We start from the raw sequence: 17,260 nt of genomic DNA on the forward strand, positions 1-17,260 counted from the left end.
TCCAACAGCCAACCTTCAGCATCATTTTCCTGATGCTGTTCAGACTGTGCTTTCTCTACCTTGTAAATTTGCACAACTCTCATTTTCCTGCCTAGCACAAATTTAGCACAAATACCAAACACCATCAGCACCCAGTCTTCTAGTAACTACAACCAACTATAGCTTCATTCTAGGTGCTCACAACTAAGGCAGAAGCAGAGCATTATAATTTCTCTCCTCATCCAGGAGGTGATTGGGCATTAATGACAAATTATATCCTTTACTGGCGAACACAAGGACCAGAGATCTTCAACTTTATTCTCTTCTGGCTAGTAAGATACCAACTATTCCTGCTGGAAGTATTGGTAATTTTCTTTTAATACCTTCTTCCTGCAGTATGACATAATTTCAACTAAGGCAGAATTGTAAAAGAATACAGGAGGCAAAGCAGAACAGATCTGTATAAAATCTGACACTGCAATGCTTAGACTTCAAGGATGCCATGGCATCAAGCCTTCTAATAAACACTTCATTCAAGCAGGAAAGCCAGCCTTAGATATTCTCTCCTTTAGGCACAGAGCAAATGGATCAGTTGCTAGTAATTATCTGTTTTCCCTGTACTTCAGACACTACCATCTGTGAATTGGGCCTAATATCTTCACACAGTAATTGTGCAGTCTTACATGGGAGCCGATATACCACTCATTCCTTCCGAGGTTTATGACAAAACATCATCATCTGCCTATTTTCAGCCCAGTAAATAAGCATATCAGCCACCTTCCTGCTAAAACTGTACCTCTCACACCAAACTAACAGCTGTAGGTAGGATGCAAAAGTACATTTGTACATGCAAAACTGTAAGGGAAACCTGGGGAAAAAGACAGTTCTGTGCTCAAAGCTATCTCATTATGAGATTACCAAGGCAAATTTGTGGGGTTTTATGGTTAATTTTCAAGGCCACCTCCTCCTCTCTGGAGCTGGAAATCTGTGGTGTAACCAAGTGCTCTTTCTCTTGCAGCAGGGGCCAAGACAGCCCCTGGCTCCAGAAGGTTTCTCCCTGCTCTTCTGGCAGGTTCCTGCCCATCCCCTCGTGCTCTCCGTGTGTGCTGCTGGAGATGGGGTTTGGTGTGCAGGGGCTCAGAAGGAAAAACCCTCTGCTCTGCCCAGATGTGCTAATCCCCTGTGGCAACCCACTTCACCAGCCGTGACCTCCGATGGCAGGGCTTGACAAGGTCAATGACTGCTGTGCCACAGAGGTTACTCACGCTCACTGAAGTCTCCGCCGTGCACACAAGAGGGGCCCTCCCCCTCTTTTAGCGCAATTAAATGCTTTTTATTGAGAAATTTGCACAATTTACGTGCAATTTTCTCCCCACACAACCAAGCTCCATTAAAGCCATTTTCACACAGCAGAGCCAGCATTTAGCTGGGCTCAAACACTGATCTTATCCTCCTGACACTTTCTTCAATCCCTCTGTGGGATTACATCTGGGAAAACGACACTGATTAGATGAGCTCCTTCTTCCCCCACTCTTTGGATTTAATATCCAATACAGGCTTCTCCTTAATACAACACATGCATAAGATACAGTACAGAAAGAAAGACAGGAGGAAAAAAAAAATAACAGAAGGCTAAAAACTAAGAACTATTGTGTGAAGAGCTACAAATGCCATTTACAGACTGAACTGCTTTTAAACTTTTTGCCATCAAAAGGGTTAGACACCTCATCCACTCTGAGCAACCAGCCAAGCACAAAAAAGCTTGTCTCCTCTTTCTCCCTGTCACATTGAAACTAATCACTGAAAACAAGGTAGAAACTTGTTCTCAGAGCAATTAACTTGCAAGTGAGGTTTTATCTTTCCCAGTAATCCCTTCTACCCTCAGCCACTCCCCACTACCTCATGTATGACCAACTTCACAAGCTTAACCAAGACCAGTCACTCCAGCACAACCATCATTTTACACTACCCATTTCAGCAGACCTGGAAGATGACCTAAAACACAGGAAGAACATGTAGCTGTAATCCTGCTCCAAAGGCTCTGGCCATATTTGCAGGGTTTCTTTAATCAATACACATCTGCTCTGCATCCCCTCCTCCCCTGCATCCTGCCTGCCCCGTGCCAGAAGGGCATTTGCGCGGCTGTGCAGTGAGCCAGATCAGGGAACCAGGGAATTAGTTTTCCTGGCAGCATAAATGCTAGCACTGGCACAAGGGAGGTAATCAGGACAAACAGCCAGGGCAGGAAAGGACCATCCCCTTCAGCAAAAACACATACTTATGTCAGATTAAAGTGGTCACAGCCCCAGCTCCCTGCTCGCTCTCCCTGTTTCTGCGAGCATGGGAATTACCCAGCAGCACGGAAGATCAAGTTGTTTAGCTTTGCAAAAGGGTGTCCATCTAAACACTGAGCTATTTTCACAGCTTGTTTCTTCTCTCAGCAGCTTCTACTCCCTTTAAAAGCAAAAAAAAACAATTGAATAAAGGGGTTTGGATGCCATCAGTCACCATGTTCCTGTGCCCAGGGAGGGGGCCAAGGCCACGGTGCTGGGCTGCAAGGGCCTGAGCACAGCAGCCCTGGGCTCCTAAATGGAAGGGTGCTAACATTTTCCTCTGGCAAGGTAAACAAACCCGGCAGTACAAAGATTGAATGACTCCATGGAACAAGAGGGAAAATAAGGTCAAACCAGAAAAAAAAAAAAAAAAAGAAAAAGGAGCAAGAAGCAAGAGAGATGAGAGAGATATGACAGATACAAACACACAGAGCAAAACCCCCAAGAGGCTGCTCGTTAGCTCTGAAGCTGAGCACATGGAAAAAGAGAAGAATTTACTTCTTCCTCAACTGGAATGTTTGCATAATTGTCACTTTCAATTCTACATAATTCCCCTTTCCACACATTTGTTTCATGTCTAGGCCACCATGCATGAAATAAATCCCTGTCTCAGAGCACGGCCTGTCTGTGTGACTCAGGGTGCTAAGGAGATTGGGTTTCCCGTTTATTCCTGTATTACATTCCAAGAAGGTGTGAACAATGCTGTATCAGACTTAAAATATCAACCAAACAAATATCCACCTCAGCCAGGATGACTTTGCCTAGGCAAATTTTTCTAAAGCCATAAAGCTAAGTGAGCATGGTATTACTAAAGCATTAATTAAATACCATTCACCCCCTCCCTCCCTGGGACACATTCCAAGTGTGCCCAAACAAATAATTCTGTCTGAAGTTTAAGGGTTGCTTCTTCCCCCATCCCCAATTAAAATTTCACGAACTGGCTTTTGAGATAGGTTCAATTTTCCTCATATTTAGTGATGATACCCAGGTGCCCTATTAAAAAAGCTGAATTATAAGCTCAGATATTGAAATATCAACACTAATTAGGTCTTTTAGACACACCTTTTTAGATGCTGCTTAGAAAATCTACATTAAAAAGAGCAGGGGCAAAGGATGAACTTTCAAAATTAAAAGGAGCAGCACTGGGTAATTAGGCACCCAGATTCTCATTCTTTTTTTAACAATAGAGGCAAACATCATTTCAGTGGCCATAGTCTAAAGCTGACACAGTATTATTTCTTTTTTGAGGCTGAAGGAAGTAGAAAACAAAGTTCCACTGCTGCTAAACAGAGGTGGTATTTAAAGTTCATTCAACTTTAAAGCTTGGCAATGTATCATTAGAAGAACGAAAAAGTCCAAAAACATTTCTGGACATCACAGCAAAGGTTTTACTTTGTAATTCAGCTGCAACCCAAATTCTGACCTTCTTAAAAAGTACCTGCAAAAAGACATTCCAAAGTTTCTAGTTTGGCAGCTGCCTGGGAAGGCAGAGTCAACGGGATGCCAATGCACCAGGTGGGAAAACCTCCACAGCCTATTTTTGCTCCTTTCACCAGCATCAGGAATACATTGCAAGATACCAAAATTCACTCTTTTTGAAAAGGCTTGATCCCCATGAAGACACAAAGCCAGGTGATTTTCTTACCCCCCATGTTTTCTCAGCTCCAGAAGTACACTATTAAAAGTGCACTGCTGGGAGCTGTCACTCTGCCCAGGGAACACAGACTCCCATGGTGGGAAGTGACCCCCACACTCTCCCCACTTTCTGCTCCCTCACATCAAAATACCAGTCTTCCAGCATGATTAACCTCCTCCTAACTCAAAGTAAGTACTGGAATGCTCCAGTAAAATTGGTAAAAGAAGTTATAATTCGCATTTCTCCCCCATGTCTGTATTCTTATGGCATGCTTTATGTGTCTGGCTTTATGCGTTAGGCACAGACCCATTATTCCTACAGCATTCAGCAGAGACTTAGTGAATAATCACATTCTGCTTATGTTCATAACATTGTAAAGGTAATACTGGGAAAAACACCAGTGACTTCATTTGCTAAACATATATAAACAGGGAATGAGAATTTTAACATACACGAGCACAAAAGGGGGAAGACATGAAATAACAAGGAGAATTCATTTTTTACTTGAGACAAAAATCTACTCGCCCTCTTCAGTAGCTGCTCCTTTTTGTCCAGCTAAGTGCACTGAACAGTGAAAATTCACCTGCAGGTTACTAGCAGATAATCAGAAGTACACAAAAGAACAAACCAAGGGAAGCACCCCAAGGGAAGACAAGCATTATTTGCCTGCAGGAAACACCAGAAGCTGCCCATTTACGAGCCCTGATGCTGACACATGCTCTGCATTACAGCATCTCACCACACTGCTCAAGACCACCCCAGGTGCTGACCCCATCCCATGCCACAGAAGGACAGCAAACCAAATTAATTTGATTTTGGATGGCCAGCACATTGTACTTAAGACAAACACTCACAGTTTAGGCTCTGTCCTTTTTTTAGGTCAAATTAGTATCTTTTCAGGTTGTATCAACCTTACAATTACCATCAAACATGCCCCTGTTTGGGCCACACAGCCCCGTGCCAAAACTCCCCTGAAAACGTGCCACCAGGCGTGGTGTATGATTGCAGACACCATATCAGCAAACAGCTATTTAGTAGCAGTCACAGTTAGCTGACCTTCAAGCAGAAACTCAGTAACCTGATGATGATGACATTCCTGGCCCGGGATTGTCTGCAGCATTTATTTTGGCAGTGGTAAGGAAAATCCACGGATATATTTTGAGCAGGAAGCGCTGATCAGGAAAGCAGAGCCCTCGCTCCTGCCCAAGAGCCAGGCTTGAACAGCCTCCCCTGGAAAGCCACACACGCCTGCTCCACCTGAGCAGCACAGCACGGCACATAGTGAGACAATGGTCTCAGGAAATAATATTAATTATCTTACAGTCCAGTAGCATGGCTGGCCTCAGAGCTGTGGCACAAGAGCTACAGTGTTTGGAGATCAGCAACTTTATAATTATAAAACCCTGAACATCTCCTGTGCAGAGGAGAACCAGGCAACACACCCAGACTCCACAACCCATCCATGTGTTTCTCAGGACATAACACAGCTGAAGGTAAGAAACCAAAGATGATTTCTCTGGAAACAGCTTGTGCAAACTATGTCCTTTTTTTTTTTATATAAAAAAAAAAGGCAAACTTCAAAAATAATTCTTGGGAACCTACCAAGCAAACAAACTGCATACAGCTGTTTGTCTGAGGTGTCACCTGAGAGTTTACATTAGTTTGCACAAGTCCTGTTACAGCAGTTCCATAACCTCTGGTTTGCAAACGGCCTGTCCTACCCCTGCCAAAACACAGGGTCATCTTCTAACCAGGGCAAACCAGCTTGATGTTAACATGGGACTCCTGTATCCAACAGCTGCTAAAAAGAGCATCTTTCCTTGCAAAAAGCCTGGAAGTTGCACAGGTGACTTAGTAATGAACATGGGAACCTTTTCTGACTGAGCCCTGGAATCACTTTTGTCTAGATGCAGCTAAAATTTTAATTTCCAAGTCACAACCCCGTGTGACTTAGCATCTTCCAGCAACATGGAAGAACAGTCATGTATGAGCATGAGAGAGCGGTGTGAAACCAAGTTCCAGACCCTGTGCAGCTCCAAGCTCTCACTCATGTCTCATCACCGCTATTCCCAACACAAACAGCGTTGGAAACACCAACCAGTGCCTGTGTGCACTCCCTGCACAAGTTCCATGGATGCTGCAGCTGCAGCCACCTCCACAGGAGCTGGGACAGAGCTCAGCTCCCACTGCCAGTGAGAACCCGGGGGACAGGCTGGGAACAAACCCCCAGTGCTCCCCTCCCTGCCAAACCCACCCCAGGGGCTGCCCAGGGAGTGGGAACAGGGCTCCAAGAGAGTTATCAGTTTGTTTGATGTCATCAGCAACACTGCCATGTGCACACTGACACGAATGTACAGATCTCTGCGGAGTTTGATGGATGAGCTGATGGCAGGCAAGTTATAAAATCCATCTGGTTGGAAAACCATTGTCATTTTCAGCTACAAATCACACCAGCAAACTCATATCACAACTTTGTACTATTCAGTGTCAAACTAGAATACCAGACTAAGTGGTGGTGCTCTTTCCTGGGCAGATCTTGCAAAATATTCAGTAACTCAACACTAATAGCAGTATAACAGGATTTTTTTTCCTTTTTCTTAATGCACCAAGTGCTTTAGTTAAGCCTGAGAAACAAATGGAAGGCAGTTTTTGCCTATCTTGCAACAAAACCTCTCTTGAGATATGTCTATTCTGCATCAGGAGAGTTTCCTAGTAAAGGCATCAATGAGCAAGATTATAAATCCAGAGCATCAGTAAGGACTGATGAAGCTTAAGGGAACTTAAGAAGCCTGAAGTCAAGGTCTGTGTTTTAGCTCTGAGAGGAGAACCAGAGCTCAGGAAAACCTCAGGCTGCATTTGCACCATCAGCATGCCCAGAGCAGGGCCTGGCACTGCTCAGGACATGCCACAAGAAAGGCTCTCCCACGCCTGGCGTGGGCATTTCCCTGGGAGTGTGCACAGGAGATTCTGACATCAGAGGCTCTGCCATCGCCTCCTGGCCAGGCGCAAACACCGCACCCACGGCAGGTCTGAGACGTTCCGCCACGTCACAGGGGTGACAGGAGTTTCCCTGAGTGGCACATCCAGCACCCACTGGGTCCCCAGCAGTGGCACGGCCAGGGTGACACAGGCACTGAGGAAACGACTCGCCCAGAGCTCCGCGAGAGGAAACTTGTGGCGGAGTCAGAAAGAAAACCCCGTTATCTCAACTTCCGGACCCCTCTGCTTAACCACCAGACCACAAAACACTTTTATTGTAGGATAGCATTTCAACAAATAGCTATTTTCTCTTAGCAGAAAACCCACTTTGCAGTTTTACTTTTAAAAATCCATTTTTACTCCAATTCTGTAGGACTTCAAGCCAGCCCTGTGACTTGGCATAAACAATTTCTCCCTCCTTTGCATGCCCCAGTTTTATTAAGTAATCCCCATAAAAGCAATTACTGAGCTTTGGACTGAAAAATAACTAGGGAAAAAAAAAAGAGAGAGACAGCAAATTCTGCATATCTTTATTTGCATACGGATTCCCTCCCTCCCCCTTTCTAAGGTTTTTGCCATGAGGTCTTTTATGTCTCTTTCAATAATCATATAATTATATGATTCCTAAAGTACACGCTGGCAACACTTCAGGGGATTTTAGTCATTACAGGTGACAAGACTTTTCTCTCATGTCTAATGCTCACTAGGATTTCCTTCCACTTCATTCACAGATAAGATGAAGAACCAAGTGACACCCAAAACGCTCTCACAGACGGATTTTTTGGGGATCAGCCCTCTTCCTTCTCCATTACAGATGCAAGGAAGTGGGCAGAACTGAGCTGGAATGAACTTCAATTGGAATGAAGCACTTTTTCAATTAAGTAGCCCATCATTTTTCCCAGGCCCCACATCCAACTATTTTAATGGCTTTCACATTTTTTCTTTAATTTTACAATCTGAAAGAAATGCCAAGGTTCCATCAAGGGCTGAGAATGCCGTAATTCCATTTCTCCCAATGGCTGCAAGTTATTAACAAGATGTCAAAACATCATAATTATTTTATATCAAGTATGACTGATTCAATAAACATCTCTTAGCTGCACAACATCCTGAGTCTCACTCCCCCTGAGTGCAGGTATGTGCTCAGGCTAAATGGAGTTAAGAGGCTGCACATTCTCTTCCACAGCAGTAAAAGACACATTTAAGAGCCACCAAAACATAAACAGCAATAATGCATTTTATTACCTGATGCACTTGATGCCACTGTAAGCTTTGAGACACCACTTTCCTTGAAACTCTTTGGGGGTTTTTGCTCCTCTCTACAAATAAGAGCTCCCAGGAAAGAAGCTGCAGCTTCAGTCGGCAAGAGGAGGGGTTAAAGGAATGAGCTTGGTGGCCTTCAGCAGCCACCCAACAGCCAGCAGCTCTGAATTACCATTTGTTTCCCAACTTGGGCTGCTCCTAACTTCAGCATCTCGTCACTAAGTACAGGCTAGGTCAGGGACACCCCAGCACCAGAGTGAATCAATCTATATTTGAAATTGGGGAGGGGAAGGGGAAAGCAAAACACCAAACAATCACTATCTTATTTTTATGAAGCTAGAAAGAACATCTGTTGAAGGGCAAGGCAACACAATGATACCAAACCACAAACATTATAAGCTTCACATTCAGACTACAGGCACAACTGCATCATGCATATGTGTTTTCTGAATTCCTCTCTATGACAACCTGTGCAGGAGAGACAGCAAGGCAGGCTGTGGGCAGAGGAGAGGAGCCCAAGCACAGCTCCTTGCCCTGCTGACCGTGCACAGCAGCCCTCAAAATAGAACATTTAACTTCAAATTGCCACGTTTGTGTGGCACTATAGATAGCCAGCACAAGATTAAAAAAAAGCTTTGCTCTGAGCACAAAGGGAGAGACAGGAATGGTGCCATAAGCCCATGTTTTGCAGCCAGTGGCGCAGGGAAATAATTTTGATCCCTTCAATCCCCTTATCCATGCCAACCACTGACCTTGCAGATGCAACTTTTGTTCAAGTTCAGTCCCTTTTTGGCTCAAAGCAAGACAGAGCTACAAAGGAAACACTCTGCATTCACCCTGGATCATCCGAGCGTGCACTCAGCTGCCCCCGTGCTCCTGTTAGCCAGGTAATTCTGCACTGCCCATCCAGTCACTCAGTACAAAATAATTAAGCTGCAAAGGGTGACACTCACCTCTCTGCCTGTCACTGGGGCTCGGCACTGCTGGCCTGGCTGGTGCAGGTGGGAGCCCCACAGCTGGTGCAGTTTGTACCTGCCCAGCTTTCACAACTCTTGCACCAGAGGAACTGGACCGACAACTACACACAGGTTGGTTTTGCCTGGGCGGCTCGGGAGCTGGTTAACCCTTGCTCCATGTTAAATGTTTCTGGATTAGAACATAAAGACTGATTCTCCTCTGCATCAGAGCAGTATTCTTAACAGTTCATTAGTTTTGAGAAAGAGAACTCCTCAAGGAGATAGACCAGGGCTGGTAACACTGTGCTCCATCTCTTTTCTCTCTGAAGAGCATGGCTGGAACAGTCACAGCTGCCGTTGTGCTGAACACAGTAGAGCCAGGAGATATTTAAACAGCAAGAGCCACTTCACCTACATAAAACTCTTTTATACATTTACCATGATAAACTGGAGGCATTAAAGTGCAGCGAATTGGAAATTGTTCTCACTTAGAGCTGGATGTTCACCTACAGCTGATACCAAGATGCACACCCTACGCACTGTATTTCAAATCTTTATTTTAAAAAAACCCAAACTGCATCAAGCAGGAAACAGCGTTTCAGTTCTGCTGATACTGTTCTCTTTCGAGTACTTGCAGCAGCACCACAAGCTTCACAAGCTAATATTCCCTCATCCTGCACCACCAGGACAAAGCCCAGATGCTGAAGAAGCTGAAGCAGTAAGCACATTTTGACAACGCTGCACCCAGACAAGGTGAACGTGAGTTTGGGATCTGTGTGCATGCAAAGCCTGACACAGGGGAGCAGCCTGCTGTGGCTGTGCCTGGAGAATTTCACACCTCACCCAAAAAAAGCAGGGAAGCAAAAGGGGAAAAAACCAAACCACCCCAAAGCCTTGCTAACAATGTCTCCAGCCACAGTACTGCATCTCTGCACCAAAATGAATTTTTTCACAAGTGCAGTCGCATGACCATCAGCCCTTCTGCAGAGCAAGCAGGGCTCTTACCAAAGAAACAACATGAAACACCAGGCTGATCTCGTCCTACCCAGCTCCCTTCTTCACTGCTGTTTTCCCAGAAAGAAGCATTGTGACAGTCAGTCTCATTCTGTGAAATAACTGAGATAAACTATAAAAAGTGCATCTTCTTAGCATACTGAGAAGACAGTAAAGTTTTCAGTTCTTACTAGGCATGAAGTCAAATGCACTACTGGAAATAAACATTTATTACCTGAATGAAGTGGAACACTAGTTCTAGTATGTCACTTTTATTAAAAAAAATATTACCTGTGCAATACAGAGTACCTTATTCTTTTAAATAGTATAGATTCTAATTAATTTTAAAACTGAATATATATTCTGAATTTATCTGTGACGGTTGGTCTATTTGACATTTCAGCAAACTTCACCTCATGTTTTGCCTCAGGTTTCAGAGTGCCCAAGAGATCTTGAGCAGTTATACTATGGGAAATTACTTCAGAAAAAATGGAAGGATATTAAAAGGTCTTCCAAAACACCTAGATAGACAGAATCAAGTGCAATTTGAGTTAAAAATGAAACCTCAGGTAGGGATGAGGGTGACCCCTGAGCTTGGTTGAGATTTCCAAGCAATTTCCTCTCTTCAACACCCGTGCAGCCACTTTATGTGCACTGACCTTGGCTGCAGGGATGGCCCCAGGCAGGGGCTGTACTTGCCATGCACCCCATCACTCCTTTAATCCTGGCAGGTTTCACTGAGGAGGCAGAGAATTCCCCACCCAGCAGAAGGGCTGGATCCCTGCTCACCACAGCCCACTGCTCAGCCACGGTTTGCAGGGAACATCGCTCCCCTCCCTGCCTGGCACAGCTTTCCAGAGCTCTCCTCCTCTGCTTTAATCACCTCTGATTCCTCAACAACAACAACAAAGATACCTTAAGTACCTGCTTCAGACAAGATGCAAAAAAAAAAAAACCAAAAACAAAAAGAAAATCAACAGCTAGGAGAACAAATCGATGGAGACTAGCAAGCCTTCAGGAAAACCAAAAGGCATTTAGAGCCTTTAGAGCATCATCCAGAAAATCATTAGCTTTCCTGGGGTCAAAAGCACTTTTAAAGAGGAATAACCGGCCATCAGAAACGCTAGGTTGATACACCATCACTTGACAATTAAGTAGAAGGAAAAAATACTTAAATACATAGAAACTTATTTTAAAACATAAGCTAGCTATGGAAAAATCTAAGCTGCAAAGCAGACATGGAGAGAGATGGTGACAAATCAGAAGTTACATCGCTAGGTCAGTGGAGCTAGCACAAAACCTTTGGAACAGGAAGCTGCAGTTAAATACATTGGTTTTCTTATCAATGGGAGATCAGAGCAACAGTAACAGGACAGTGTACAGCACACATGTGAAAACAGCCTTATCAAGATGACAGCTGGAGAACTTATGGATTTTGTCCAGAAGTCTACTAGGAGCAATAGGCTCTCTCAAGTCCTACACTGAGGCACGACCAGCAGAGCAGGGACTGCGAGGCAGCGCTGCCAGAGCTCTGGGTACAGCCAGGGAGAGTGGGTAAAGCATTCTTTACCCACATTCTGCCAGAGCTCTGGGTACAGCCAGGGAGAGTGGGTAAAGCATTCTTTACCCACATTCTGCCAGAGCTCTGGGTACAGCCAGGGAGAGTGGGTAAAGCATTCTTTACCCACATTCTGCCAGAGCTCTGGGTACAGCCAGGGAGAGTGGGTAAAGCATTCATCTCCTCGGGCACAGCTGGGCCCCAGCTCAGCTTGTCAGGGCAGCATCTCCACTTCAACACCACGCGCACCCAGTCAAGGTCTGCCCCTTTTCAGCTCGGGGATCTGCTTCTACGAGCACTGCACACACGTCTGAGCACGGATTCTCCACCAGAGTCTATAAACAGGTTAAACATTCCTCAAAAAAAACCGTACACACAAACACACTCCTCCAAAGAAAGTTAAAATTTCCATTCAGAGCGCCAAAGCTTTGCTGGAATCTGTAAAAATGATAAACAACAGCCAAAAAGAAAACACAACCCCTTGTCTTTTCAACTACTTTGGGAGAACAATTGCTCTCAAAGATCGCATTCATTAACATTCTGATGAAGTTCCCTTTTAGCGCTGTTTTTCATACTTGAAAGGAACAGCTATGATCAGAGAGAGCCCTCAACTACCGACTCACTCATTTAGATTCTCTCGCTCTGATTCACCAATCACCTTCAAGAATAATTAGCAGCCTCATCTGAACGTAATGAATATACACACATGCTCACATCCATACCATTCATTTTTGGAGGCGGGCAGAAATCCCCCTTTCCTCAGCCCCCAGCCTTCCTGGCCCCTGGCACAGCAACCATTCCTGGGCAGCACCTGATGGTTTTTCCAGCAGCTGACCTCACTGACCACCTCAAGCCAAGAGGTCACAGCAAACTACATTTCCAGGTTAAATCCGAAGTCGTGGTGAGTGGCTGGGTACTAAAAAACCCCAAACAAAACAGCACTACACACACACCAGCCCTAAATTGTGTGAAACCTGAGCTGGATTTATACAGGAAGATCCAGGGGAAGGAAGAGAAAGAAGTTTTCGCTTCTTATACACAGAAAAAGGCTGCTGCTTGTGTGTCTGTGTTCTTTTTTTTTACTTAATTAAAAAAATATATATAATCAACTCAATTTTTATTTGGAAGATGGTAGGATAGGAGATACATAAGTCACAAGTTTCGCCAAAGCAAGACACATAGTTTTCAGATGACAACTGCCAAAGGAAACATTGCCACAGGAGTTAAAATCAAAAATGCTTAAAACTCACACCAGAGAGCTAAAGAAGACTTTAAAGCCATCCTTCAGTATTAAACCTAACTGCTCACGCTCCCAGGTCAACACAAAGGGAGAATACATATATTTATTCTATAAAGCACCCTTTATTTACAGGAACACCAGCAGTGAGAATTTCCTTCAGTGGGGAAGGGGAATTCACAATATGGTGAGATACAAAGAAAAACAAACCGAAAACCACCTTACCTCTCCCAAATGATTCTACCATTAAGTTCTACCTAAACACCGAAAATTTTCATTTCCAAGGGGAAACCCAAGGCTCAGTTAGTCTATTAAACATAATCAGAGATCACTGTAACATCAAGAGACACACCAACCTAGAATACCACAATGAACTACCACATAGGCAACAAAAACTCCTTTAAGGATTAAAAAATTAAACATAATACTTTCTTACTTCAGTACTGTTCCTAAGCCATATACTCACTTCTACACTTTCTTCCCCTTCAATTCTTATTTATTTTTAAAAAAGCATTACAGCAGATGTGAAATCCTCTTAAAAAACCAATGTACACCAAAATACAGATTTCCTCCAAAGCAGAAGAAAACCACCTGTTGCAGTCAAGTTCACCAGAGAACACAGTTCCACACCACACAAAATGACCTTGCCATTTTAGTAATTTCCATGGGTACATACTGATTTAAAGTGCTTTTGCCTTAACCATCCCCTTCCTTTGCTGCTGCATCACATCTGCCAAACATCACCCATGGTCCAAGGCAGTGCTGCAGGGAAAAATCCACACAATGTATTTTCTTCTTTCTAGTTTTGAAGAGATTTAGGAAATGCACACCATCATTATGTCCAAGAACACAACCTCGAACATAACACACCTTGTTGGTGTGAAACAGGTGAATTCTGCTCACACTTTTCCCTCTGAGGTGTCAGCTACCATGGTTGCAGAGGTGCACACATGTTGTTTTCTAACATGTTGGCAAATACACTATAAATCAGTTAATTTCAGGCGGTGTTCTTTTTACATGTTGGTGAATATACTAGAAATAGGTTAATTTCAGGCGGTATTCTCTGACCTGTTGGCAAACATAGTATATATCAGTTAATTTCAGGAAGCTGTTCTTGTACATGCTCGTAAATAGAGTAGAAATGGGTTAATTTCAGGTGGCATTGAAGTTTTTTGCAAGAATTTTAAAGTGGATCATTTTGTAAAGACTTTTTTATTCTTAAAAAAAAAAAAAAAAACAGAAGTGCTTCCACAAACAGAAGTACCTTGGAGTGGCAGATATTTAAGGTCACTTTTTACCCTTGTGTACCTTATTATCAAGGTTTGGCTGATTCAATAACAAGGCTCTCCCCATCTGAAAAGCCCAGAGTTTTCCCCGTCAGCCTGGAGGGACTGCACTATCATTTGAATTCTATTTCCTGATAATGTGCTCATCATGGTAGAAAATTTCTGCAGGAAGATGAATTTTACTTTCTTCCCTGACAGCTCAGTAGAGACTCGGGGGTTTAATTGGACCTACCTGCTGATGCATACTTGACTAAGAGAATGCCCAAGAAAAAAAAATAAGGTTATACAGACAGGTCTAGGGCTTGGTTTAGAGGCACAGGAAAGCAGATTGCTCGCCCATTACCAGTTCTGCATACACAAAGTAGTTGGCTTTCCTGTTAGGACAACACCCCGCAAATGACAGCACAAAAAGCCAAAAAACAGTCGTCACCAAGCTAACACAAACCTTCCTCCCTTCTCCAGCACCTGCACACACAGAGCTGCTCAGGGACCGCTGGGCTAATGTCCCTGCTGAGCAGAACCCTGGCACCCCCAGCAAGGGTCCTGACACCAAGGCCACCGCTGACACCCCCACGGGCACACAGGGACCATCTCTGGGACTCTGAGAAGTTGGTCCTACAGGCAAAAAACTTCAGGCAACCACAATGTCACCAGAGGCCTGCGTGGCTGGAGGGGTGGGCTGGGGAGCAGCAAAGCACACCAACAAAATGGGACCTCACAGTCTGAGCCAAAGATGTTAAAGATCCCAGGGCAAATCAGAGCATTCAGCAGCCCACGCAGAACTCTTCACTACTGTAACACAGGTTAACAGATACACAAGTGGCAGGAAATCCAAAGCAGAGAGAGCACCCAAAACTTTGCCCATGTTTCCACCATGGTGTGTCAAAGTGGGCAAAAGCACCAAAATTGCTCATACTTACTGGGAATTCAAGTTATTACACCCAACAAGCAACTTGTGAGGTGCTTCCTCTCGACAACTCACTTCTTCCAATCGTACACAAACAAAACAAAAATCAAAAGCCAAGGACATAGTTTGTCAATGCCCCTCTGAAAATATTAAATTTCCTGCTCTGCTTAACTTAGCTCAGACAAGGCAGGCAGTATTTGCTCAGCAAATATTGTTTGTAATAAGTTAGACAAGCAATATTTTTTGCCAGCCTATTAACACCAGAAAAATATGTACAGTCAACAAGAGATGAAGAATTTGTTCAATTACTTCAAAAATGGGAATTACAACCGAGGGATTATTATCCATTTAAACATCTCTTTTCCACAAAATGTCAAACACTAGCCATTTGCTAACAATCTCCGGAGACAGATAAAGTAACATTTTGGCAATGCAAACACAAACTCCCGAGCCGGAGGAGGGGGGAGTGGGAGGAAGGAGGGCGGGAGGGGGGAAGCTCCACCATTCACAACAATGCCGGACCATCCCAACACGCCAGGAATATTTTGCAGCCAATTAAAACCCCAAACAAACATTTGACTTGCCCGAAGTGATGGCGAACACCGGCCGGAGCCGGGCAGAGGCGGGAGGGAAGGAGCAAGGAGAGGGGGGGCAGCAAGTTGCCAGCGGAGCCGCGATCACCGGGGCTGGCCCGGCACCCTCCTGCCCGCAGCCCCGGGATCCCCCCGGGCTGACACCAGGATTAATGCACGTTAATTGCTATTTGCAAAATTCAGCAGCCTGAAAGCGCCGCGCTTCCTTTCTCAAATCCTTTTTTTTTATTCCCCCCCCACCCCCCCGTTCCTTTTCCCTTCCAACCACCCCCCCACACACACAAAACCCTGCCCGCCGCCCCATCCCCCGCCCCGCGGGAGGGCAGAGCCCCCCGGCGCTCGTACCTCCAGCGCTTCCAGGGTGTTGAAGCTGGCGATGGCGAAGCCATCGATCAGGTCCTCTTCCTGGGAGCTGGACTCGCGGCGGCGGCGGCGCGGGGGCCGGGCGGCGCGGGCGGCGGGCGGCGGGCCCCGCGGGGCGGTGCAGTTCTGGCCGCCGTTCTCCTTGCCGGGGCTCGGCTCCTTCTCGGAGCCCGAGGACGGGCTCTGGTTCCGCGGGTCGCGGGCCGCCGCCTCCCGCCGCCGCACGCGGTCCCGCTGCGACCTCGACCTCCGGCTCTGCCGGATTTTCCCATCCATCGCCGAAGAAGAAGTAAATTTTAAAAAATTTAAAAATAATAATAATAATAATTAAAAAAATATTTTTAAAAAATGAAAATGAGAAGGCCGGGAGCGAGGGGGGGGTGGGTGGGAGTGGGGGGGGCGTGGGGGGAGAGAAAAGTCGCCCCCCTCCAACTCACCGCTTCCCCTCTCCAAACCCCGGAGCTCTTAAAAAATAATAATAATAATTTTAAAAAAAATCAACAACAACAACAAAAAATCCTGCTGTTCAGAGCCTCGGATCCAGAGCGATGATAATCCACAGAGCAAGGCTGGGTGGCGGTGGCGGTGGGGCGAGCGGCACACACACACACAAAAAATATTAAATCCACGGAATGACCTTGACAAATTTCCACCCCCCGCCTCCCCCCACCCCCCAAAAAAAGCAACGACGGGAAGAGGAGGGGAGGAAAAAAAAAAAAAAAAAAAAAAAAAAAGAAGGGGGGGGAAGATTTATCTGGATCAGGACGAGGACACCTCGGATTCACTCGGCGCGGAGGAGAGAGAGGCAGATCCAGGAGGCTCGACCCAGCTCGGGATAATCCAGGCGCGGCGCCCCCTCCCCGGGGGCAGCGCCGCTCCGGGGCCCCGCTCCGGCCGCCGCGCACCGCCGGGGGGGCCGCCGCCGCCGCCGCGCTCGCCGCCCAACTTTCTTGCCGCGGAACGAGCGAGACAATCCCTGGGCAGCCCCCGCCGCCGCCCGCCGCCGCCGCCGCCCGCCGCCGCCGACCCCTCCTCGCCGGGCGCCGCCGGCGGCTCGCAGCCCCCCGCCGGCGCGGCGCGGCGCCCCCGCCGCCGCCGCCCGCTGCCGGATGGCGCTCGCCCGCCCGCCCCAGCCCGGCCGCCCGCGGCGCGGCGCAGCCCCGGCCCCCAGAAGCCG

At 46.0% G+C, this 17,260-nt stretch overlaps 1 protein-coding gene across 18 annotated transcripts in view; it reads right to left on the reverse strand.

Moving 5' to 3' along the window:
* Positions 1 to 16,759, reverse strand: part of FBRSL1 (fibrosin like 1) — a 499,835-nt gene extending 483,076 nt beyond the window's left edge. For 14 of the 18 annotated variants that reach the window (XM_072936199.1, XM_041719477.2, XM_030285799.4 and 11 more), the window contains exon 1: positions 16,066 to 16,757. In XM_072936199.1, the coding sequence (XP_072792300.1) occupies positions 16,066 to 16,359 (294 nt within the window). In that variant the 5' untranslated portion in view covers positions 16,360 to 16,757. Of the gene's footprint in view, positions 1 to 16,065 lie in introns of all 18 variants that reach the window. The other 4 variants (XM_041719478.2, XM_030285805.4, XM_030285790.4 and 1 more) reach the window with 3 other exon arrangements.
* Positions 16,760 to 17,260: the final 501 nt, after the last annotated feature.

Source organism: Taeniopygia guttata, chromosome 15 (assembly GCF_048771995.1).
Source record: "Taeniopygia guttata chromosome 15, bTaeGut7.mat, whole genome shotgun sequence".
In the NCBI taxonomy this organism is placed as follows: domain Eukaryota; kingdom Metazoa; phylum Chordata; class Aves; order Passeriformes; family Estrildidae; genus Taeniopygia; species Taeniopygia guttata.